Genomic DNA, 24611 nt, shown 5'->3' on the forward strand with positions numbered 1-24611 from the left:
CACCACCCACAGCCTGCTTCCTGTTAGTTTCTTGTTTCTAATAATAGAGCTGAACTTTAATCCCTTCCCCTGAAATGTCCCTATTAAACAGCTCTTGAAGGTCAGGTGATGACGTGGCCTGGCATTAAGACAATCAAGAAATATCACATTAAACTTTACATTCAGACTTTCCCTCTAATTTGTCTACTTGGGTTTCCTTAGTTCTTATTAGTTATGGGACCACATTGATTAAGAATTTAGCCAGTTAGCCACTGCAAGTTAGAGTGCTGAAAAGAAACAGTTTTGTCTGGCACAAGCAGGATCTCAATCAAGTTGATGAGTGGATGAGAATAGGTACTCTCATTTCACTGGGTAGCCTCCTCTGACAGCTTCTTTCCCTCTGAGGAGGGGGTCCATTAGGCTTAGGGGAGCTGGCAATGTCTGTGTGCTCTGGGTCAGAATATAATATGCTGAGAGTGATTTTTAGAGACCTCAAATCAAACCAACTTACAGTCACTCCTGGTATTCAGTAATCTTTGTTTGAGAAGAGCACAGGAGAAACAGAAGGGAATTCTTTCATCTAGTTGAGAAAAAAATGGTTTTCACTAAAATTTTGTGACTTGGAAATGGAATCTTAAAAACAGCTCAGAGAAGAACTTTTGATGAAGATCTGAAGTTAGGATTTTTGAAGAAAAGTTAATGGAACTGGGATGAGTTAGCCTAAAGGAGAGAAAACTGATGGCTCACCAAACACTTTTCTAATCAACTCATAATGTATCATGAATACATAATATATTATATTCATAATTCTAAGATGGAATGACCTCAGTGTTATGACAGAGATTGGCTATCCAATGTATATGTATATATATTTGTATATATATTTATTTACAAATATATATATTTATAAATAGTGTATGTTTGTCAATATCACTATAATTTTATTCTACTTGACTTTTGGGGTAGTGCAGTGTTGAAGAAAGTACAGTTGACATAGGAGAACTGGACACTAGGTACTTGCTAACTCCATCAGTTGCTAGCTGTGTCCCTCTTCAATAAGTCACTTAGGGCCCTAAAATTCAGTTTTTTCTATTCTAAAATGCTTCTTTGCGCTGTTTATTATCTATAAAGTCCCAGTCACAGGCACAGCTGGCCCCAGTGTTCTTATAAAATTAAATGTTCAGACAGGATTGAAACTGTGGGCACTCCTTTCCTAGGGGTCTTTAGACATTGGGCATCTTCTGGTCCAGATGTCCTAGTCACAGACTTGGGGCAGGGGAGTGAACCAGACCACCTCAAAATGTTATCCCACCCCAGGTTTCTTAGCATCAGTGTGTCAGAATAGAAGAGCCAGCGTGATGAAAGTTGTTTCCTTCTTTTCCAATTTTTGGATCATTCTCCCTCCAAATAGAACTGAATATGACACAGAGGGAAAATGCTGGGATCTGACCAAACACCTGCTCCTGGGTTGACTTTCCCCTACAAAGTGAGTCCTCCTGTTTTTTTTAAATTAATTTACTTTTTAATTGAAGGATAATTGCTTTACAGAATTGTGTTGGTTTCTGCCAAATCAACATGAATCAGCCATAGGTATACGTATGTCCCCTCCCTCTTGAAACTCCCTCCCACTTCCCACCCCATCCTACTTCCTCTAGGTTGTTACAGAGTCCTGGTTTGAGTCCTCCTGTTTTTTGATACAACCTGCCTTCTTTGGCCCAACTTTATGTTGCCTTCCTGTTTGTTGAAGGACATTGAAGATATTTATGTCTTGGGAGGGATGATTCCCTAGTTGGATGATGCTCATTGATTTGTGATCACGTGAGGCATTGGGCAGATTCCCTAGGGGATGGTAGAGCTGCGCAAAGGTGCTGTTAGATTTACCTAGTAGGGGAACGATTACTGTCTTAGGTGTGAATGGCTATGGCTAGTCTTCCCTTCAGAAAGATGAGAAAGCAGTGAAAACGACAGGGGAAGAACCTGCAGCTGGATATTTTTTGGAAAAGAACTGGTCTGATATTACCACCACTTTCTCTTCTAGCATCGTTTCTTTGTGTGGCCTTCTGATGGCATGAAGAAGCTACTCTCCTGGTGACCATAGCGACTATAGGCTCCAGAAGAGAAGTGGGAGTTGAGGGGAGGAGAATGGAAGAGAATAATAGAACCTTAGAGTTTGACGGGAAGCAGTAATCTTTCACCTCAACCTCCCACTGAGTAAGGAATCTTAAAGCACCCCTGAGATGGCCATGTTGCTCATTCTTTGATTAATAGTCTACCTCCTAAGGAAGCCTGTCCTGTCCCCGGTTAAACCAGGCAAGCCTTTGAAAAATGAGCTCATTTTGTGGTGAGCTCTTTCTCTTTTAGATTGTAGTCCCTGGTTTACTGTCATTTTAGAGGATCCTAGGCCAAATCTGTTTCCTTTCGCTTAGCAGTCCTTTGGATATCCAGAGAAAGGCCTCACAAGTTACCTTATTTTTCTTGTCTAAATCAAATCTCTCCATTTTCTTCAGCTATCCTTGGAGAATATATACTCCAGACACAGAACACCCTTCTCTGATCCACACTGCAGTTTTCTAAGTTTCCCTGCTTCTATCCCATAGGGTACAGGGCACTCACTTTTTATATGGTTCCTAAAATGAGAAGGCAATGGCAACCCACTCCAGTACTCTTGCCTGGAAAATCCCATGGGCAGAGGAGCCTGGTAGGCTGCAGTCCATGGGGTCACGACACAACTGAGCATCTTCACTTTCACTTTCATGCATTGGAGAAGGAAATGGCAACCCACTCCAGTGTTCTTGCCTGGAGAATCCCAGGGATGGGGGAGCCTGGTGGGCTGTCGTCTATGGGGTTGCACAGAGTCGGCCTCGACTGAAGCGACTTAGCAGCAGCAGCAGCAGCAGAGTGAGAGTAATCTCTTACCTAAAGAGTTGAGATTTGAGTGTTGGGTCTCTTGACTAGTTTGCTCACCGAGATGAGAAACAGGAACCTTCGCTGAGGACCTGGATGCCTGGACTACGGCTTTTGAGTGGCCTCAAGGGTGTTACCTATAGAATACCTGACGACCCAGTTCCCCAACTTCACATGCCACTACCCTTTCAAAGATCTGAACTATTTCCTGCCTTGATGGCAATTCCAAGAGAAGGAGAATTACCCCATGTTCTCTACTAATTGAAAAAGTTTGCCAGTATCTCCCTGCTCCTAAAGCCCCAGGCCAAAAGGCCCCACTGGTAGCCTGACTGGCACACTGATTTGCTTTATATCCTCTTCCTGGTTGCTACCGACAGGGGCAGCTACAGGTTCCCAGAGCTTTCCATCCCTGCTCTGGACTAACATGGCTTCAGGTGACAGCAGGAATTAGCAGGCCAAGAACACAGAATCTGGCCCCAGAGGCTTATAAAACAGAGAAGGAGACCCCAAGGCTGAAATCACTTCCTAGCACTTCCTTTCATCCTTTCCTGCGGAGCCTGTTGCACTGAATCGGCACCTTTCCTGAGATCCGCATCGCAGACCACCGAGGGCTCCTGCTCCCGCTAGCAGTGACTGAGCGGGACAGCGGGGTGTGGGCACTGAGCGTGCACACAGCAGTCCCTGTCTGGCAGCCTGCAGTCAGAGATGGCGCAGCGTGTCCTCTCTAGAATGAGAGGCATTAAATGAGCAGCGGCTCACAGGAAGAGGAACCTGCCTGGAGGAGTGAAGGGCCCAAAGTTCCACAGTGAAGCAGTGGCAGGATTAGGGCTGGAATCCAGTTCGGTAGACTTTCAATTCCAAACTCTCTTTAATACAATATAGGTATAATCATGTGTGAGAGTCTATGGTTATATATGTATCTGTATGCATGGATGTGTGAAATTTTTATTTGTAGAAGGCTTCATTTCACCCATACGCTCTAACTTGATTCTCACAATAACCTCGTCTGACAGGTGAGCAAGCTGAGGTCACACAGGTAAATGGTAGCAGCTGGATTTATAGCCAGACTTTCTGGTTCCAACTCCCTCTTCTTACAATTGCATGACATTGCTATTTAACTTCAGTTGGTGTTACCAAATTCCTCTTCAGGACCCCTGTGGAATGAAATTCTCTTTTTTCTGTCCCTCTCTGACAGTCTAATAAAGCCATTACATAGCTCCTCAACAATATGCTGACAAGGTGAGTTATAAGACAGCATAACTGGGAATGCAGCATATCAGTAGCCACCGAGAGGCACTTCAGTCACTTTACAGACAGAGGCAGGACAGAAGCCAGGATGTGGGCTGTTCAAACATCAGAACTGTAATCCTGGAGGCAGATGTAGAGTTGGGCAAACAGGGTTAGAGGTCTGTGCCCTTGGGCGATGGAGAAATAAGCTCATAAAATGATGCCACCTGCCATCATTTCTGCATGTTTCATGGTTTTGTGTTGATGCAAGTCTTATCATTTCTTTTTATCATAATCTTAACAAATGTCTTATCCACATATTATCTTAAAAGTCTAAGAAGATGCCACTTTTGAAGAACATCCTTAGAGCAGTTCTTCTCTTCATCCCCAACTGGCTAGAGGTCTGAGGTGAGGAAAAGGAAGGCAATGCGTATTTACTGAACATTTACTATGTGTCATGAAATTTATACAGAAGACTTCATTTGCTCCTCTCCATGGAAAAAGTTTTCCAGCTCAAGAAACTGAGGCTCACAGAGATCAAGGAACTTGCCTCAGGACATACAGCCAGCAAGTGGCAGAGCAGGGACTGACACCTTAGCCTGTTAGACTAAGGCCTTTGGTTAGTTTCTTCCACGCAGTACACGTGGTCTTCTGGACACAGAGCAGGCTCAGCTCCCAATCATCTTGGGTTCTAAAGGACCCGGAACTATCATAATCACTGTCGTGGAGTCACCTCTCTGCCGGATGTGACTTTGCAGGTCACGACTGAATGGCAGTGCAAGAGTTAAGCACACAGGCCTCAGAAGATTAGACCTGGATGAGAATTTTAGAGCTGGAAGGGACTTTACCATATATATAACTCTTGAATTTTGCAGATGAGAAAACTGAGGCCTAGGGATTAGGACTAAAGGATTTGCCCAGGTTATTTAGTGAACCAGAACAGCGTCTTCTGCCTAGAATGAAGACCAGAAACTCAGCACACCAATCGTGAACTACTGGGAAATGGAGAGAAGGGATGAAATACTCGAGAGTTCTGCTGGGATAGGTAGGCTTGAGAGTAATGGACATGCAGCCAGGAAAAAGAGCCAATCTGTGAACCCAGACTGCAAATAACAAATGCAGGGTGGGCTAAAGAGACTCAGTAAGTGACTTCCCAGATTGTGTTTTGTTCCCATAGCATACAGTTGGAAACCAAATGCAAGCCACCAAGGTTGCAGTGAAATGGCGAACAATTACAGCGTGAATAGTTGTGGGCAGCTGTGGGAGTTCAAGCCACCTGCTCCAAGTTTACAGCTTTGTTAAACTTGGTAAACATTAAAAGTGGAATGGGAGCGCTCCCAGTCTGTACAGCACTCATGTCCTTCCTGGGAGGCCTCCCTCCAGGATGAGGTGGCCTTAAGCTGCTTTCTGTTGGTAGAGGTCAGCGCTGCCAGAGTCTCTAGATGAGATTGAGGGCAATAGAGATGTCACAGAATCATATAATTACAGAGTTTGAAGAGACTGCAGAGCTCCCAGAAAAGATAAGGAAACAGTTCCAGAGAGGAGAAGTGCCCAAAGTTATAAAGTTGGGGCAGAACTGACTTTTATTTTTTCTTACAGTATTTTATTTCTTTCTCCAGGTTTTTATTCACATTTATTTTTTAATTAAATTAAAAATTAATCCAAATTAATCCCAAATTAAATCTTTTAGTTAAATACAAATTTTTAATTTATTAGAAGTGACTCCTGATTTCTGAACTTCTGATTTTTGTCCGGTGCCCTGTCCTTTAGAGGTGCTCTACCTCACAAGATTTGTAGATGTTGACAAATAGTTACAGTAGTATAGAATGCTACCCCTGGAAGGGATGTGGTTCTTAACTACCACTGTTTCTGGTTGTTACATGACTGGGGGCACTATTAACATTTAGTGGGATTCTAAATAGCTTGAAATGTGATCATCTGGCATAATGCATAGTCCAGATACCAAGAATGCCCTTGTTGAGATATATTTAGTCCATCATTTGAGTTTATTGTTGGGGACCCCAAGCCTAAAGGGGCTGGGAAGGGCTTGTCCAGGGTGCTAAAGGGAGTAAGCAGTCCCTGGGTGAATTAGCAGCAACCTTGGTGCCTTCAGCAAAGCGGCCATCCAACTCCCTCCACATCCAGCTCCTATGGCACTCCCTCCTAAGCTGTTTCTGGGCTGGCACTTACTTGGACTTCAGGCCCTCCTGTCCATAGGGCTGCAGCAGATACTGGTGCACGAGCTTGTCCCTGAGAGTCCCGGCCAGTTTGATTTTCTTTCTTGATCGGTGCAAGTTGATGATAAAAAGTGTAATGGACCCTCGAACATAGTTGTGGCTGATATCCAGAGAGAGAGAGGGAGAGATGGAAATAGTGGTCTGTTAGATGCTTCTAAATCATTTATGGGCTGCACAGAACAGGACTACCCCAGGAAAGGGCATTTACTTCATGATTCTTGGCCATCCTGGACTTTGAAAGGCAGAAAGGCTTTCTTACAGTGGTTTCCTGCAAGGAAGATACCCAGTTCCCACCATATGCCTTTTGTTTTTGCTTAAATATATTACAATGATTTTAGAAAATAAACTATCTTTTTCTGAATATGGAAGACTGACTGGGAAAAAAAGGCAAAATATGGAGAAACACAGAGAAGAAAAAGAAAAGTCCCCCATAATCCAAGTGTTTTAAGACATGATAACATTTTGGTTGACAACCTTCCAGTATTTTTAGTTTAATAATTTGACAAATATTTACTGAGTTCTTTGACACATACATATATATTTCTCAGTTTTTACATAATTGGGTTCACATTGTTAGCATTTTTTTTTTTAGTTCATGAACATCTTCAACATGCTGCCATGTTATTGTATTATTTATTCTTCTACTTATAAAAGAATGCTAAGTTCTTCATTTGTAGAAATTTATTTAACTAGCCTCCTCCTTTGGGGACATAGCTGTTTTTAATTTTTTTGCTATTATAAATTATGTGATGAAGGACTTTATTTACATAAACCTTTTGGACAGCATGATTATTTCAGATAGATAAAGTACCGGAAGTTGCAAACACTTGGTCAAAGGGGAGGCAGTGCATGATTCCTCATCAAATCTGCTGCTTCATTCTCAGTGGGGCTCCTCCCTGTGGGAAGATCTTTTTGTCCCGCTCTGTTGAGCCTAGAGTGATCACATGACTGGCATTGGTCAATGCAATATGGATGGACGTGTTAAAACCTCTGGGCAGAGGCTTTAGTCCATATTTTGCCACGTCTCTTTTCCCTCTGCTAGAAGTCTGACAATGTTCTTGATTAAGGCTGCTCTCTTGATCTGGAATGAGGATGATATGGAGCAGAGCTACATCTGAGCCATGACAGATGAGTAGTGTGAAAGAGAAATACATTTTCTTAGTGAAAGCCATGGAGATTTGCAGTTTCTTCGTTATCACAGTATAACCTCGCCTATCCTGACTAATACATTTTGATAATACTGATATTATCTAGAAAGCTTGCATCAATTTGCTCTGATCACCTATGTGTGAGAGCACCCATTTCCACATATCCCTAAGAACATCAGATATTAATAATAACCTTTTAAAAGGTTACAGTTTAAGGTTTAAAATATCACCTCTCAAACCCAAGAGGTGATAATGGGATTTCAATGTTGTATTAATTTGTATTTTTTAAAAATTCACACTGAGGCACAGTATTTTTCTTATTTGCCTCTTTGCCATTTCATTTCTTTCTTTGTAAACTGATTGTTCATGCCCTTTGTCTGTTTTTCTATTGATTTTTTAAAACTATTTATTTATTAAAGATAGTGATCCTTTGTTTTCAGGTATATTGCAAAATTTCCCCCAGTTTTCTTTGACTGATTCAGTTTGTTTACATTGTACTCTGATGTATAAAAATTAAAAATGTTTAGGTAGTCAAATTTATTAACCTTTTTGATTTCTACTTTTGCTGTTTTATCTACTCCATGATTGTAAAACTATTCACTGTTTTGGAATCCTTTTACACCAGTACAGGACATTCAGAAGCCTGAGAGGACTACATGCTTGTATGCAACAGCCACTAGCATTATCAACAAGATTGCAATGATTTCCTTCTCTCTTGTAGGAAAAAGGACTTTGTTTCTAAGGGGTCCCTTAGGGCCCCCTCTGGATGGGTTAATGAGAGAAAGTAGAAGAAATGGCCTGGTCCTGCCTTCAAAGGAGGAGTTCCAAGAAACTCGAAGTCAACTGAGCCCAGAGGAAAATATCAGTCTCTGCAGAAAGAGCGCACCTCAGCCTCTGAGTCACTCATCTGTGCCTCTAAAGCTACTAATTAAGAGTTGAGTGACCAACAGCAGGTTAACACAATAACTTAGATTTTAAAAAATACAGTTTCCAGGGCTTATTCCATTATTTAATCCATTTGTGATTGTGTCTGAGAATCGATATTTTTTAAAAATCTCAGTATATTTGGCAGATGAGTTTGGTTTGGGAACCACTTGCCTAGAGTAATCCGTTAAGATTATGTGACTAATTCCCAATGTATATCCTTTTGGCTGTGTGTCTGATGATTTTTCTTGCATCTGTAGGAGGGTACATTATTGCATTCAAGGCTTTATGGGTGCCTGCACTGATATTCTGAAAAATTACTAAGTGATAAATTATTAAACGACCCTTCTATTTAGTCCTTTCTCCTCTGGTCCTTCTTCTCAATCCCCTGAAGCATGTGAACCAACTTCTGGAGCCAAATTATCTCAATCAGAAGAGAATGCCAATTTATTTTGAGTGGACTTGTGTCATTAGAGACCTGAAGAAAGATGCTGCTAGCCGATGTCAGCATTTATCATTACTGAAAGTGAAAGTCACATTGTATCCAACTCTTTGCAACTACATAGTCCATGGAATTCTCCAGGCCAGAATACTGGAGTGGGTAGCCTCTCCCTTCTCCACAGGATCTTCCCAACCCAGGGATAGAACCCAGGTCTCCTACCTTGCGGGTGGGTTCTTTACCAGCTGAGCCACAAGGGAAGCCCAGGAACACTGGAGCGGGTAGCCTATCCCTTCTCCAGCTCACCTTCCCGACCCAGGAATTGAACCAGGGTCTCCTGCATTGCAGGCGGATTCTTTACCAACTGAGCTATCAGGGAAGCCGTTACCACTATCATTAAAAAAACACCAACTATTTCCATTGGTGGGCTTTAAGCTGTGTGCAAAACCGAAGAAGACGCCATTAACTACAGGTACTCTAGGCTTCAAAGTGTGAGCAAAAATAGGCATGCAAGGGTACCAATTTTCACAGACTGTGGTAAACTCTTCTGCTAACTATCACCAGACAACCTTCTCAAAGGCCAGCAGCCCAGGAGGAGAGAGCTGCGTGCTTGCGTTTATGAGTTTCTCCTCTGAAGAGTTAGGGCAGAATGAGCTGTTGGAGACCGCAGAGGAGAAGGGCAGGATGTGGGGAAGTGGTGGGTGGGAGGGAGACCTGAAATCAGAGCATTGCTTCAGGGAAAGCTATCTTTTCAAGCTGCTTGGCAGTGGTCTGATTTCCATTTCCATAGTTCCCTGGGGGAGACAGACCAGCACTGAAAGCCAGCTCAGACACCAACTTGCGGAGGCTCCCATAAGGCTCATGGAGCCTCCTCAGGGAGGGCCTGACACTGAAGACCCCCCTGTCAGTCCTTTTCGCTGCTTGGCTGGTGGGCAAGGACATTAAGCAGAGGCCTTTTGGCTGTGAAGACACATTCTTGGCTGGGGAACGCAGCACCAACCTGAAAGTACTATGTTGAGAATCCAGATTCCTGAAAACTGTCCATTCTCTGCTGACAGAAAAATAATTTTGGAAGAGTATCTGCTCGCTAAGAAAACGGGGTCTTATTGAAGGTGTGGCCTGGAGGCAACTGCTGACCTTCTGATGTCAAGTCCCGGTGGCTTTTGGTTCTCTTAGTGCCCCTTTCTTTCTGGTAGAACATCTATCTTGCTCCATTGTTTCATTGACAGTGAGACTTTTTCACTAGCAGAAAAGGCCTGTATCTGGAGTTCATCTTTCCGGCTGTTCTTTTGCGGCCTGACATCTCTGTGTTGCCATGGGAGGAGGAGGAAGTGAGTCAGGATGGGGGCTGGAATTGGAATATCATGGATATAAGAGGTGAGGGGTGTCATATTGGGAGGTGCCTCTTGACTTATAGATGAAAAACAGTCCCTATTCTAGAAATATTTTCAGTGAAGCTGGGAGACTAGGAAAGGGAAGGGAGGAGGATGCTTTGAAATCCATGTCCATTTCCAGTGAAAGTCTACATATTTGAAAACTGGGTTGGTCCATTTTCTCCAAATCTAATTCAAAGTTTTTGGGTTCGGTAAGTCAGGCCATGTTTTGCCAAACATCTTTTTCCCAATTTCAAAGCCCCTGTGTATTTTAAGGGAAATTTAATCCACATGTTTTTGATTCATTTACACTTAACTCATCAAAATATTGTTTTGTAAGAGCCATTTGATGTCCAAGAAGCCTCAGGAACCTTTTTATGAGTCTTTAAAAAAACTTCTTCTGAAAAACAGGAAGTCGTGCTTTGCCAACAATAAACAAACTTGAACCCCAAAAGACTCAATTTTTCTTCAGTATCCACCAGGCTCCAATTGGTTCTAAACTTGGCTAAGGATCTCAGCTCCTCCCCAGATACATACATTGTGTTAGCAGAATGGTTTATAAAAAGACTGTTTCCTAGTCAAAACCTGTTTGTTCTCTGAGTAAGAAGCCTTAGGGTGAGAACTGCTGTGCTTCCAGGTCCTAATTAGTTGGCTCTAGAACAGAAAGCAGAAAAGCACCTGCTATGTGTTGCTATGAGTATCTGACTCAGTTATCGTAAAACAGTCATAAAAGACAATGCTTTACTAGGTCAGAAATGACCCACAATGTAAGAGATGCCATGAGAAGCAGTGAGGTATTCAAGTAGAGGTTCATGACTGTCAGGGAGACTATAAGGGACTTTCTGTGCTGTACAGGACAACAGGCCAAAGATCTCTAAGGGTTCTTTCCAAATGTAAAATTCTTTATATTATTAATGTTGCTGTTTGTATATACATGTGATACTGTAGAACCTTTGGAATTTCATACGATTATACTAATGCAAATAATTGGCAAGAGGCTTGGCACATAGCAAATGTTCAACCTATATTTGAGTGCAGGAGCTATTTTAAAAGACTTTTTTTTGGGTTATTCTATCAATACTTTCTCATCAGTTCCCTGTTTTGACCAAGGATATGTATTTTTGGAGTACTGGTCAAGACTGAACCGCATGAAGCTAACACGCCCACTCTGGGACGTTTTTGTGACCTTGGTCTCTTTGGCTACAAATAAACCAAGTGGATCAGGAGTGCTTCCTGATAATGTTGTGGAGGGTGAGGAGGCTCAGACAGGGAATGCAGCTTCCTACAGAGAAAGGGCAGAGACACTTCTATCCTTGTGCCCATCTATCTAAGGCATTGGACACCCACTGACATGGAGGAGATCTGAAGACTCAGCCAGCTCATCCTCGGCTAGCTCAGTGTGTCTACTGGGGGCTTTCTTCTCTAATAAGAACAAAAAGACCTTCACCCTAGTAATCTCAGGTCATCGGTGACATAGATTAATAAAGTTGTTTCTTTTTTTTTTTAATAGGGAGAAGGATGGAACTGGCCGAAGCAGTTTCCCCGGAGAGGTTCTGGAATGACTTCCCATAGAAAGTACAGGAGATCTGGTGATGGAGAGAGAATATTGAATACAATGAATGATTTTCTGCTGGTGAATGCAAAATTCTTAAGCACTCCACCGTATCCCTTTCTTCTGGCCAATGTGGTGACAGCAAAGGGGAAGAGAGCTGGAAGTATAAAGCACCAGTGATGCCCTGATGCCCTGTTTCATTCATAAAACATTCACTGATACCTTCCTCAGGCCAGTCACTCTGTGGGACACCAGCACTACAAAAATGCATGAGTGCATGGTACATTCAGAGTATCAGTGACAACTTCCCACAAGAATGTCAAAGAGCATCAGGAGGAACACTGGGATGAAACCAAGTGAGGAGACCCCTCTAAGGACCCCCCAAATTCTGCTAAGCCCAGGGCCTGGCTACTGACATTTTCTCCTGGGTCTGCAGAGCCATAGTATAAAGGGCACCGACTGATGTGCTTCCCAAAAGAGACAAAAGGTGCCAAGAGAACTTTTCCTCTCTTGAAGCTGGGAGTCCACTTTTTGGGTGGTTACCTCAAGGCCAGGGTGGAGACAAGGAACACAATGTTTCCTTGTATGTTGATCAGATAACTCCAACCAAGGCCATAAAGCAGTCACTCTCTGTCAGCTATTGGATTGAGCTTCCTGTTGAGCAAAAGGGACGTTGAAAGCCTCTGGCCTCTGCTCAATCCAGCCTCCTCTCATCCACAATAGGCACTTGTATCTATAGCCAAGACAACTGGCCCCTGGCCCCCTTGTGCTCAGAGTGATTCTTTGAAAAATCTTATCATGATAAATTAATTGGCATGGCTCCTCTGTCATCAGCGGGGAGAAGGGGCATCTGTTGTAACCTGACCACGGGGACTCTTTGTGCTCTCCACTGCCGGTGATCGGCCCTGATAGGCTTGCTGGAATGAAGGTCTGGCTGGAGGAACTTGCTTCCTTCGTCTTCACTCCCACTCCACACAAGGTTTCTCTGCCTTAAGAGAAAGCGTTCTTATCTCCAGGGCTGCCTACTCTGCTCCTTAAATTGGAAGCGATGTAAGAAAGCCATATTTGGTCAGGTGAGTTTTGCTTTAGGCTCTGTTTTAAGTTTTTACCTTATGATCCTCATGTTTTAAAATACTTTATCTGCTAAACTTTATGTACTAATTATGTTTCCTACTTCTTAAAAGACAACCCCAATAACCTCAGCTTCAGATGAAAAAGAGGATAACCATCCCTGTTACTGTGCTGATTGTTCAAGGTTTGGCCCCCTAAAAAAAAAGGAAGCCCAGATTTTATTTAACTGTCTAACCTTTAAAATAGCTGAAATGGTTTTCAAAATACTGAAATGACTGTAAAGCTGACATGTCTAGCTTTGGGCACTCCCAGCTTGGGATGCACTGGTACGTGGTTAGGTTTCCAGTGGTACAGCTCTCCAACATGCATCTTAGAAAAGTAGGCTTATTTCCTCAAGCTCTGCTGGTATATCTTAGGAACAGATTTTATATCTCTAGTTTTGGTTCAGGCGTAGGCACACAAATAAGCCTCCTGGGCATTACATCAATTGGCTGAGAGAAAATGCTCAATAAAAATTTGTTGAAGTAAATAAAAATGGCATGTATCTTTATGAACATTTTATGAATAATTCCTCTAAGTGTGAGAAAGGGGTTTTACTTGGAGAAAAAACTGTTTATCAGAAATCATTTGAAACTTGCAAAGAGTGGGTCTAGTGAATCCAGAAGCAGTTTTCAGCGTCCTGAAGGGGTCCAATGGAGTACGAAGTTCTCAGACGGGCCTAGAAATTCTCAGGGGTGGTCTCTGTGCCATCTCTCTGAACACTTACTTGCGGTGGTTCGTGCAGTGAGCATAAATCCTTAGTTTGTCCCGGATCACTCGGCCTGGCCGGGGCTTCCGCTGGAGCCCAGCCACATGCACGGCCAGGACTTTGGGGCCGATCAGGCGCTTGTAAAGGAGAGAGAGCCAATAGTCCTGAAGGGAACAAAGGAGCAGAGTCAGAGAGCGACCTATACTCAGGTGTTCTGAGTAAACATACAACACAAAGGCCGGAAAGCACTTCACACCAGGAACATAGGGGATCAGGACGGGAAGACTCTAACCCTGTAAGCAAAGTCACCACAATGAAGCACTCATCTACAGTTCATATGAAACGGACACTATCTAAAGAGGCCTTTGGAACCGACCAAATGAGGAAATGCCCATGGGGCAAACCCAGAGTGGCACACAAACCAAATGAACCAGTTTTTCACACATAAAAGAACAACCAGCTAGGGCCTTGAATTTTCAACTTTCTTTTCCTATGACTTTTACTTTTGGCACAGACGGTAAAGAATCTGCCTGCCATGCAGGAGACCTGGGTTTGATCCTTGGATTGGGAAGATCCCCTAGAGAAGGGAGTGGCAACCCACTCCAGTATTCCTGCCTAGAGAATCCCATGGACAGAGGAGCCTGATGGGCTACAGTCCATGGGGTCACAAAGAGTCAGACAAGACTACTGAGCAACTAACACATAAACGTTACTTTCATACTGGTTTATGACCTCTGTTTAATTATAGAATGTAAGGTTTCCAGTCTTTTAGGATTGTCACTAATATGAGAATCCAAAATGTCATCTTCCAAATATTGTCACTAAAGACGTTTCTGTGGTGGGAGGAAGATGAAGCCCCTTCAGACAGGAGACCAGAGTCCTGAAGTGAAGCGAAGTGAAAGTCGCTCAGTCATGTCCGACTATTTGCGATTCCATGGACTCTCCAGGCCAGAATACTGGAGTGGGTAACCTATCCCTTCTCCAGCAGATCTTCCTGACCTAGGAACTGAACCAGGGTCTCCTGCATTACAGGTGGGTTCTTTACCAACTGAGCTATCAGAGAAGCCCAGAGTCCTAATTCCAGAGTCCTAATTCCCAGAGTCAAAAATGCAAACAGAAGAATGCAAACCACAGCGCTAATTCTTGGTCATCCTCAATAAATCTAAACTAAAAAGTTTAGGTCTTTTAACCACTCCAGGGTCCATTTGTAACTGATTAATAAATACTGAATCTGTAATCCACACATATTTGAACTTACAAAAGCCTATTTACTGCCACCTTAATTTCTACTGTTGCTATTATCACGTTTTATTTTTATATTTGACACACAACATATTTTGTATTTGTTTGGTATTTGCTTTTAAATCCTACTATGGGGTAATGACTTAAGTGTTTATAACTCATCATATAAACAGGGCCTCCTAGTTTGTTTAGGAGCTTCCTCCCTCCCCGCCAATTCTGGAATTCAGTGGACATCCTATTGAGTCCAGGCATGCTATTCAAGATCTTAAAGACATCAACTTTGTTTCTGAGCCTTCAGCTTTTCAGGCAGAAGCCTCTTAATAATCTCCCCACCCCTCCAACTTTTGTAGTCATTTGTAACATCAGGTGCTTAGAAAGTTCTGGTGAACTGCATAAATCCGAACAAAGTCTCAAAGCTCCTTTGTCACCAGAATAGCTCCAGATTTTCCCTGAGCACTAACCCCTGCCCAAATATTTACCTTATTTGACTTTTAAGTGCCCTTAGGATGGCAGTTAGATATGGTTTCCTTATATTTAAAATGGCTAATATGTCATCATTGTCAATCATGCAGATGAAAAGAAAAGCTCATTGGTTCAGTTTGCTCTTACTTGACTACAATTTGGTTTGAAGTAACCTTTGTGAGGTTATTATCATAGTCACAATGTTTCCAATGGGATGTCTATGTTTTTCTCATTCATTTGTAACATAACTTTTAAGATTAGTAGAAGAATCCTTTGGAATGTTTATAAAACAAGTATTCTGTACAAGTTTGTAGTTTGCTCTTTATCACTTTTTATGATGTTTATGACATGGAGAATTTTTTAAAAAGTATAGGAAAACATATCAATCTTTTTCTTTTGATTTTTTCCCTTTTCTTTTATTCTTAGAAAGTCCTTCCTCACACAAGGATCAGATTGATCTGATCCTCACTGACACTTTTTCCAGGTCTTTTTATATTACCATTTAAAAATTTAACCTTTTAACTCACTGAAAAAATGCTTTGGTGCATGGTAATAACTCTATGGAGCTTCCCTGGTGGCTCAGAGGTTAAAGCATCTGCCTGGGTTCGATCCCTGGGTTGGGAAGATCCCCTGGAGAAGGAAATGGCAACCCACTCCAGTATTCTTGCCTGGAGAATCCCATGGACAGAGGAGCCTGGTGGGCTACAGTCCACGGGGTCGGCAAAGAGTCGGGCACGACTATTATTAATGAAATAATTTACTAGTTGTTGTAGCATCATATAGTAAATAATCTATCCCTAAACTCACCTTTATCACAAACTAAATTTTATATGCGTGAAATATGTATGTATATTGTATAATATACATTACCATATTTATTATATAATATGCCATATATATTATATTTTAATGTATATTATAGATATATTATGCTATATAGTATTATATAATATACTATATAGTGTAATGATTACACTGTTATAATACTGCATATCATAGTGTATATATAGTATATTAATATATATATACTGATATATGATACACATACTAATATATAATACATTATGATATATAATATAAATGATACATATATTATAATATGCATATTATATAACACATGTATAAAATCTCATGTTATATAGAATACGTATATAAATATATTTAAGGACTTCCCAGATCTCAGGGGTGAAGAATCCACCTGTCAATGCAGGAGATGCGGTTTGGTCCCTGGGTTGGGAAGATCCCTTGGGGGAGGAAATGGCAACTGACTTCAGTATTCTTGCCTGGAGAATCCCATGGGCAGAGGAGCCTGACTGGCTATAGTCTATGGGGTTGCAAAGAGTCAGACACGACTGCGCGACTGAGCACACACACACAAATATATATGTAAATACAGGCAGATATAATATATTTTATGATATGTATATCATGATACATATATTGATGAGAACTATTATATATACTATATAATAAATCCATATTACATGGATTTTTCTATTTTTTCTTCCACTGAACTCTCCATTTAAAAAATATCAGTTTCATATCATTTTCATAATAATTAGCATTTTAATCTGCCGATTCAAGTTTACTGCATTATAATTTTTCCTTTTCTTTCAAACATTCCTTAAGTAAATTCTGAAAGTTTTTTGTTTGTAGTGGTTGTTGTTGCAGGGAAGTTTGAAGTGAGCACAAATTTTATTCTATGTTTGGTTAGCCTCCTTGTTTTCTATCTCTTGTGTCCTGTCAGGATGCTTATAGAAGTCATGTTTTATTTTTGACATTGGAACTTTTACCAGGAATGTGTCAATGTGAGTTTCTGCATTAATTTGCCTGTATTTGGGGACTACTTTTAATCAGAAAGACAAGACCTTTCTTCAATCTGTGAGAATTTTCTTTAAATATAGCTTCAAATTCTTATGTATCTGTTTTCCATATACAAGAGCATATATGTAACTTAATGACAATTCTGAAGCACAAGAGAACCCATTACCCTTCTTAAAAGCTACCAGAATACCCACACTCTTGCATCTAGTTATGTGAGTCTTCCTTTTCTCATTTTTGTTTTTTGCTGTCTTGCTTCATAATTTAGTTTTATCTCTGTATTTGCACCTAAGCAATATATTATTTAATTTGTTGGTTTTATAAAAATGGTATCACATGGTATGTGATTTTCTGTGACTTACTTTTGTGACATAACATTAGGCCCTGATTCATTCAGGGAGTACACATACTAAGAGTTTGTGCACGCTAAGTAGCTTCAGTTGTGTCCAACTCTTTGTGACCCTATGGACAATATCCCAACAGGTTCCTCCGTCCCTGGGATTCTCCAGGCAAGAACACTGGAGGGGGTTGCCATGCCCTCCTCCAGGGGATCTTGCCCACGCAGGGATCAATCTTGTGTTTCTTATGTCTCCTGCGTTGGTAGGCAGGTTCTTCACCACTAGCGTCACCTGGGAAGCCCACTTAGCATTCCTTTTCAATATTGTATGATACTCCACTGTGTAAAAATACTACAGTTTATTTATCCATTCTTCTGATAGATATTTGAGTTGTGTTCTGCCTTTTCTATTTGAACATTCTTGTTCCTGTTTCCAAAGACCCAGGTGAAGAAATCTGGAGAAGCTTTACTTACTCCAACTGTGATTGTAAACCAGCAGCAGCCTCATCACCTGGGTGCTTCTTAGAAATGAAATTCATGGACTTTATCATGGGTGTACCGAATCAGAATGTCCAGGGGTGAGGCCCCCAAATTGTGTAGCTTTCTAGGTGATTCAGATGCTTGATAAGGTTAGAGAAGCACTGTTCTACAGTACAAACCTAAGAGAGGAATTGCTGGGTTACATGCAGGTATACCAATATTCAGGCTTACAGGATAATGCCAAGTTATTTTCCAAAGTGATTCCAATTATTCCAACTTACACGTCCTCCAGCAGTGTCTGTGAGTTCCCTGTGATCCACAGCCTTGCTAACATCTGTTATTTTCAGACCTTTAACTTTTACCAATCCAGTAGGCATAAAATATCCATTTCTTTTTGTATGTTAAGAAATCCTTATTCATGTCTAGTTCATAAAGATATTTTACATTTTCTTTTAAAACTTTTAGAGTTTCTTTTTTCATAGTTAAGTCTTTAAAAGCCAAAGTGAACATCAAATTTGCACCTTTACTTAGCTCTCTGCACTGTTTGCAAACTTCTTTCTCACCCTTATTCTACTCTCAGTTCCCTATCTATTCAACTTTAAAAAAAAAAAAACAACAAAACTTCACTTTCCATCTCATTAGAACTGATTCAAATGTATTCTTTTTAATGGCTGAGTAATACTCCATTGTGTATATGTACCACAGCTTTCTTATCCATTCATCTGCTGATGGACATCTAGGTTGTTTCCATGTCCTGGCTATTATAAACAGTGCTGTGATGAACATTGGGGTACATGTGTCTCTGAGGGAGAGGGTGGGATGATTTGGGAGAATGGCATTGAAACATGTATACTATCATGTAAGAAACGAATCGCCAGTCTATGTTCGATGCAGGACACAGGATGCTTGGGGCTGGTGCACGGAGATGATCCAGAGAGATGATATGGGGTGGGAGGTGGGAGGGGGGTCCATGTTTGGGAACTCATGTACAGCTGTGGCTGATTCATGTCAATGTATGGCAAAACCAATACAGTATTGTAAAGTAAAATAAAGTAAAAATAAAAATTAAAAAAAAAAACCTTCACTTTCCCTCTCTCACTGTCCTTATTTCTCCCTCATGTAAACAAGCAGAATCAAATTATATTTCCTTCCTTCCTCCCTTTCTCTTCTTTCTTTTATTTTGCTACAAATATGTGTCTTTATATAATCACAAATACAATTAAACAGATGGAATAATTCCTGAATATCTCTAAAGGAAATGACATGAAAAGTGAAGAAAAAATCTTTATGCATAGGGCAGGTAGGAAAAAAATAAAGAATGCACACACATATATATCTAATAACAAAAACAACAAAAAGACATTGCATGAAAGATGGAATATAAAGAGAACTTTTCAAACAATAAGAATCCTAAAGAAGGAAAGCAAATGTATTAGATTTTCACGTCAACAAGAAAAAAAATCCAAAGCAAGGACTGCATTGCAATTTTCAAAGGACAAAAAGAGACTGAATAGACATTCTTTAAGTGTATCAGACATGAGGAGAGGTTGAAGAAAAATAGTGTCCATTTATTAGTTTGAGAGGGAAAACAAATAACAGATGACACTAGAATGACAGAGGTTTTAAATCTTTTCTTTTTCTTCAGTATTTGTCAAAAAGTCAATTGTGGTCTGAAAGCTAGAAAATGCAGTATATAGAGTAAGTTGAACCAAAATAAATGGGAAAAGAGAAAGAAACTGACGGAAGGCTGCAGAATTTACTGGATTAATCACTGAACCACATGTTCCATGAGGTCTAAGACAACTTACGCATTCCTAAAGCCCATGCCTAGTAGAATGCCTGACTTACAGGAGGTGCTAGAATTCAGTTATGGACTGGGTACTATGTTTAAGGCCCCATACTAGGCAGTAGGAATATAGTGGTGGATAAGACAAATTCAGTTCCTGCCAACATGAAGTTTATGATCTTAGCAAGAAAAATAGTCCTTCAGCCAGTGAGTCAGGTGATGAATCTCATTAGAGCTAATGGTAATGAGAAATCTATGAGACCATATCGTGTCATAGAAGACGCGGCCCAGTATGCGGTGGAGGGGTATGGCCAGGGAAGAAGTTTTGTTGCCAGAACCAGCCTGGACCTCAACCTGGGGTCTGGCTTCCTGGGAGCAGACTGGAGCTTTGGAGTATGCACCACTACTGGAAAGGTGGCAAGGGACAGCTGCTGATGGAGATGTGATCAGGGTTTGGGCTTGTAGCCTGGGTTGTCTACACTGCATGACCATAAGACCATAAGACCCTTAATGACTAGAAATTAGACTAGTCACTAGAAATTCTATTTTAGAAGAATATTTAACAATGTCAAAAGATGTTCATTATAGTATGCAGAAAAAGGACAGCCTCTATTTTATTTTGAGGGGTTAAAATGTCTCTGCAATTAAACTTGAAGGATATACACTCGAATGAAAACAGTTATCTCTGAGTGGTTCTCCTTTCCTTCTTCCAGTTCCTTGAAAGGCCTATCCTCCCACACCTCTGGGTCTTCAGAAATGCCATTCCCTTTGTCTAGAGTACTTCTCTCCCCCATGCCCTACCTAGCTAACTCCTTCTCATTTTTGGGGTTTCTGCCTAAGTGGAATTTCCTCTAGCGGCCTCTCTGAAGCCCATGTCCAGGTTTGGGCTTCTCTTGTACGCAGGGTTTCCCCCCCATAGCGATTTTCATAGTGCTTGTTAATTGCCCATTTACTAGTGTATTCTCCTCTAGACCCTCAGTGACACCAGGGTCCATATCTGTTTCAACAATGTCAACGAACATTTCTCAAGTGATTAATATGTGCTTCACATGTATTATCTCATTGACTTTACCAGTAAATTCTGAAGAAGCACTGTTATTTTTCCTTTTACAGGTGAGGATACTGAGGCTTAGACATAGATATAAAGCAAGGTACTGAGGTGGCAGAATTGTAGCTCTAGCCTCAGTGTTGAATAAATATTTGTTGAATTATGGATGAAAATACTAAAATTACGTAGACAAATTTCACCACTGCAGTTCTCTGAAACTATGATTAAAACATGTTGCTAGAATTAAACATACTGGTATGATCAAATGGGTAAGATGTCAGCATGCAGCCAAACATCTTGTCTCACTGATTAGTGAATTCATTCTGCTGCTGCTGCTGCTAAGTTGCTTCAGTCATGTCCGACTCTGTGCGACCTCAGAGACGGCAGCCCACCAGGCTCCCCTGCCCCTGGGATTCTCCAGGTAAGAACACTGGAGTGCGTTGCCATTTCCTTCTCCAATGCATGAAAGTGAAGAGTGAAAGTGAAATCGCTCAGTTGTGTCCGACTCTTCATGACACTATGGACTGCAGCCTTCCAGGCTCCTTTGTCCATGGGATTCTCCAGGCAAGAGTACTGGAGTGGGTGCCATTGCCTTCTCTGGAATTCAGTCTGAAGCTCCGTTAAAAATTCAGAGTAAGTGCTGCCAGGAGATAAAAATCAGTCCCATCCTCATTCCCCCTTCCGAATGCTATGAATTAGTAAAATAGAGGCAGGCCATAGTTCACTGGCTGAATTAGATACAGGGAAAAGCAAGAGGTAGACACCCTCCTCCTTGCTGATCTACCCCCTGAGATGCCTTGTAACCCTGTTCACTGCACTCTGAAGACATGAGCAGAGCCCAGAATAGGCTGGAAATATGAAGAACTGCTGCTGCTGCTGCTGCTAAGTCACTTCAGTGGTGTCCGACTCTGTGTGAACCCATAGACGGCAGCCCACCAGGCTCCCTGGTCCCTGGGATTCTCCAGGTAAGAACACTGGATTGGGTTGCCATTTCCAAAGAACTAACCTGGGACAAAAGTGAAAATCAACTGAGCACTGCAGGGAAGATAAAGGGTGCAGGCTGCCAGAATCTCAATTTAAGTTGGGGTTCAGCAAACAGAAAAGCCTGTGATAACAATAAATCTGCTTTTCACTAGGATGTCAAACTTCCTAAATTCACTTCGTTCTTCTTGATTCTCTGAGGGATTCGCTGAAGTACTAAGTTATACATTATTATCTACCCTCAGTTGCTATTTCTTTGAAAGTGTCTTCTGACACAGAGCTCCTAAATACCTTAAATTTCCTAGGTGTTAGGAACATCTTTTGTTCTAATGAGGTTACTCTTACTGGGCTCCTGGATGGGGCTGGTCACTGGAAAGACCAAGTATATTTAGAAGTTTGGAACTTTCAGCTATACTCCCCCATTCTCTGGAGAGCGGAGAGGAACTATAAAAGGAGTTAATAATTAATAATATCTACATAAGGACTTCCCTGGTGGCTCAGACGGTAAAGCAACTGCCTCTAATGCGGGAGACCTGGGTTCGATCCCTGGGTTGGGAAGATCCCCTGGAGAAAGAAATGGCAACCCACTCCAGTACTCTTGGAGAATCCCATGGATGGAGAGGCCTGGTGGGCTGTAGTCCATGGGGTCGCAAAGAGTCGGACACGACTGAGTGATTTCACTACTTCACTACTACATGAGGTAGCCCTCATAAAATCCCCAAAATATGAGGTTTGGCAAGCTTCTGGGCTGGTGAACACATCCATGTGTTGGAGGTTCCTATGTACAGACTCTTCTGGACCTCACCCTATGTATGCCTTCAACTGGCTGTTCATCTGTATCCTTCATCATATAATAATACGCTGATTAACTTAAGTGTTTCCCTGAGTTCTGTGAGCTGATCTAGCAAGTTATCAAATCTGAGGAAGAAAGTCAACGAAATGTTGATTTAGAGATGGTGTTGGTCAAAAGTACCAGGGACAACCTGGGACTTGCAGTTGGCATCTGAATTTGGGGTAGTCTTGTAAGAGAGTCCTTAAGTTGTGGGATGTGACACTAACCCCAGATAGATGGTGCCAGAACTGCACGGAATTGTAGGGCACCCAGCTGGTGTCAGATAATTGGTTGGTATGAAAAAAAAGTCCACATGCTGTGCTAGAATTGCTATGAGTATGGCAGCAGTGTGAGAGTAAATGAAAAAATAGTGAGTTTCCCCTAAACAGACTCCTGGTTCCAGGCACAGTTATTTTTTATCCAGGATGCAGGGCAATATGCTAGGACTAATCCCTTCTCTAGAATGCCAGGACCCTGGGAGAAAGTATATCATTTCCTTGATCTTAAAACATACAGCAGGGTCTTTCAGCCTCAACACTCTTGAGAGCTTGGGTCTGATGACTGTCTGTTGTGGCAGGTTGTCCTGCTGCAGGATATTTAGCAGCATCCCCAGCCTACAACTTCTAGATGCCAGTAGCATACCCTTTCTCTAGCTGTGACAACCAAAAGTGTCTTCAGATACTGCCAAATCTCCCCTGGGGGCCTTATTTGGCAAACCACTGATCTAGAAAGTGGAAAGTAGAAAATACTGGTGCATCCCACATTTCATAGACTATCTCATAAATATATGTGGACACACTCATACTTGTTTATTTATGGAGTGGATAGCCTTTCCCTTCTCCAGGAGATCTTCCCAACCCAGGCTTCAAACCCAGGTCTCCCACATTGCAGGCAGATTCTTTACCAGCAGTGTGCAGTGGAAGTAAATAGTATCCCATTAAACCTAACATTTTATGTTTGATGAATGTCTAAGATCTTAAGAATGATTTAGGAATAGTCCTCCTAATCACCCCAGTTAACTATTTTCAAGCATGGAAAACTTGTGCTATGCTCTTTACTTTTGCAATGGAGTTAGTTCCCTGGACCTCTTTGGATTTCCAGACCCTTGTGTATGATCCTAGCATAGGCAGAGAAGCAAGAGCTTTGGAGTTCAGCACACTGGGATTGAAATTCCAGTTACATAAGTTTCATTTATCTGTGATCATTGCAAGTAACTCAGCTGCTTTAAGCCACAAGTTCCTCAACCATGAGGACCTTTCTTGCTTGATCATGATGAACTTTAAAAGAGAAAAGGTTTAGGAAAATGTTTGGCCCAGTTCTGGAAGGTAGAATCAGTTCCTATTGATTAATGTTTTCTTTCTTCTGGTGCTTTTCACTCAGGAAGCAGGAGTAAGGGGAAGCTCTCATCCCAGTGACTAGTGCCCCAGGATATTCTTTCAGCTTCTTGAAACAGAGAGGGCAGGTGGCAAAGTCATGCTGGGAAAATCAAGGAGGACCCTTGAGTGTGACTTATAGCTTTCACCTCAAGTTGGTAAGAAGTTGAGAGGCAGTAAGTGAAGACTGGGCTTGAGTGGGTAGGGCTTTGACAAGGATAATGTCCTCACAAAGTGATAGGGCTGCTGGTACAGAGGTTTTGTTTCTCTCAGGAGACCTCTTTGACATTATTTTTTGTCATCTATAATGGAACAGAACTAACTGAAGTAAGACTTGGATTTTAGTTCAACTTCAGTACTTCCTGGGTGTGACTACTACCTTGGGCAAGTTACTCTCCCCTCTAAGCCTCAGGATTGTCATCTGTAAAACAGGATAACACTTGTGCCTATCTCTGAAGATGTTGTGAAGATTAACGTAAAAATGCAAGCAAAGGCCCAGTGCCTAGTGAGTAACAGACACTGAGAAATACCAGCTGATATTACTATTAATAATCATCTTCTATAAATGCCGTGCTACAGAATGGGAAAGACTAGAGATCTCTTCAAGAAAATTAGAGATACCAAGGGAACATTTCATGCAAAGATAG

General features: G+C 41.6%; 1 protein-coding gene across 1 annotated transcript in view; it reads right to left on the reverse strand.

The window, feature by feature from the left end:
• Positions 1–24611, reverse strand: part of HPSE2 (heparanase 2 (inactive)) — a 702164-nt gene that overhangs the window by 15799 nt on the left and 661754 nt on the right. The window contains exons 10-11 of the mRNA XM_040254194.1: positions 13621–13766; positions 6301–6447 (exon numbers count right to left, since the gene is read on the reverse strand). Of these exons, the coding sequence (XP_040110128.1) occupies positions 6301–6447; positions 13621–13766 (293 nt within the window). The remainder of the gene's footprint in view (positions 1–6300; positions 6448–13620; positions 13767–24611) is intronic.

The sequence above is a fragment of the Oryx dammah genome, unplaced genomic scaffold (assembly GCF_014754425.2).
Source record: "Oryx dammah isolate SB20612 unplaced genomic scaffold, SCBI_Odam_1.1 HiC_scaffold_14, whole genome shotgun sequence".
Classification (NCBI taxonomy): Eukaryota; Metazoa; Chordata; class Mammalia; order Artiodactyla; family Bovidae; genus Oryx; species Oryx dammah.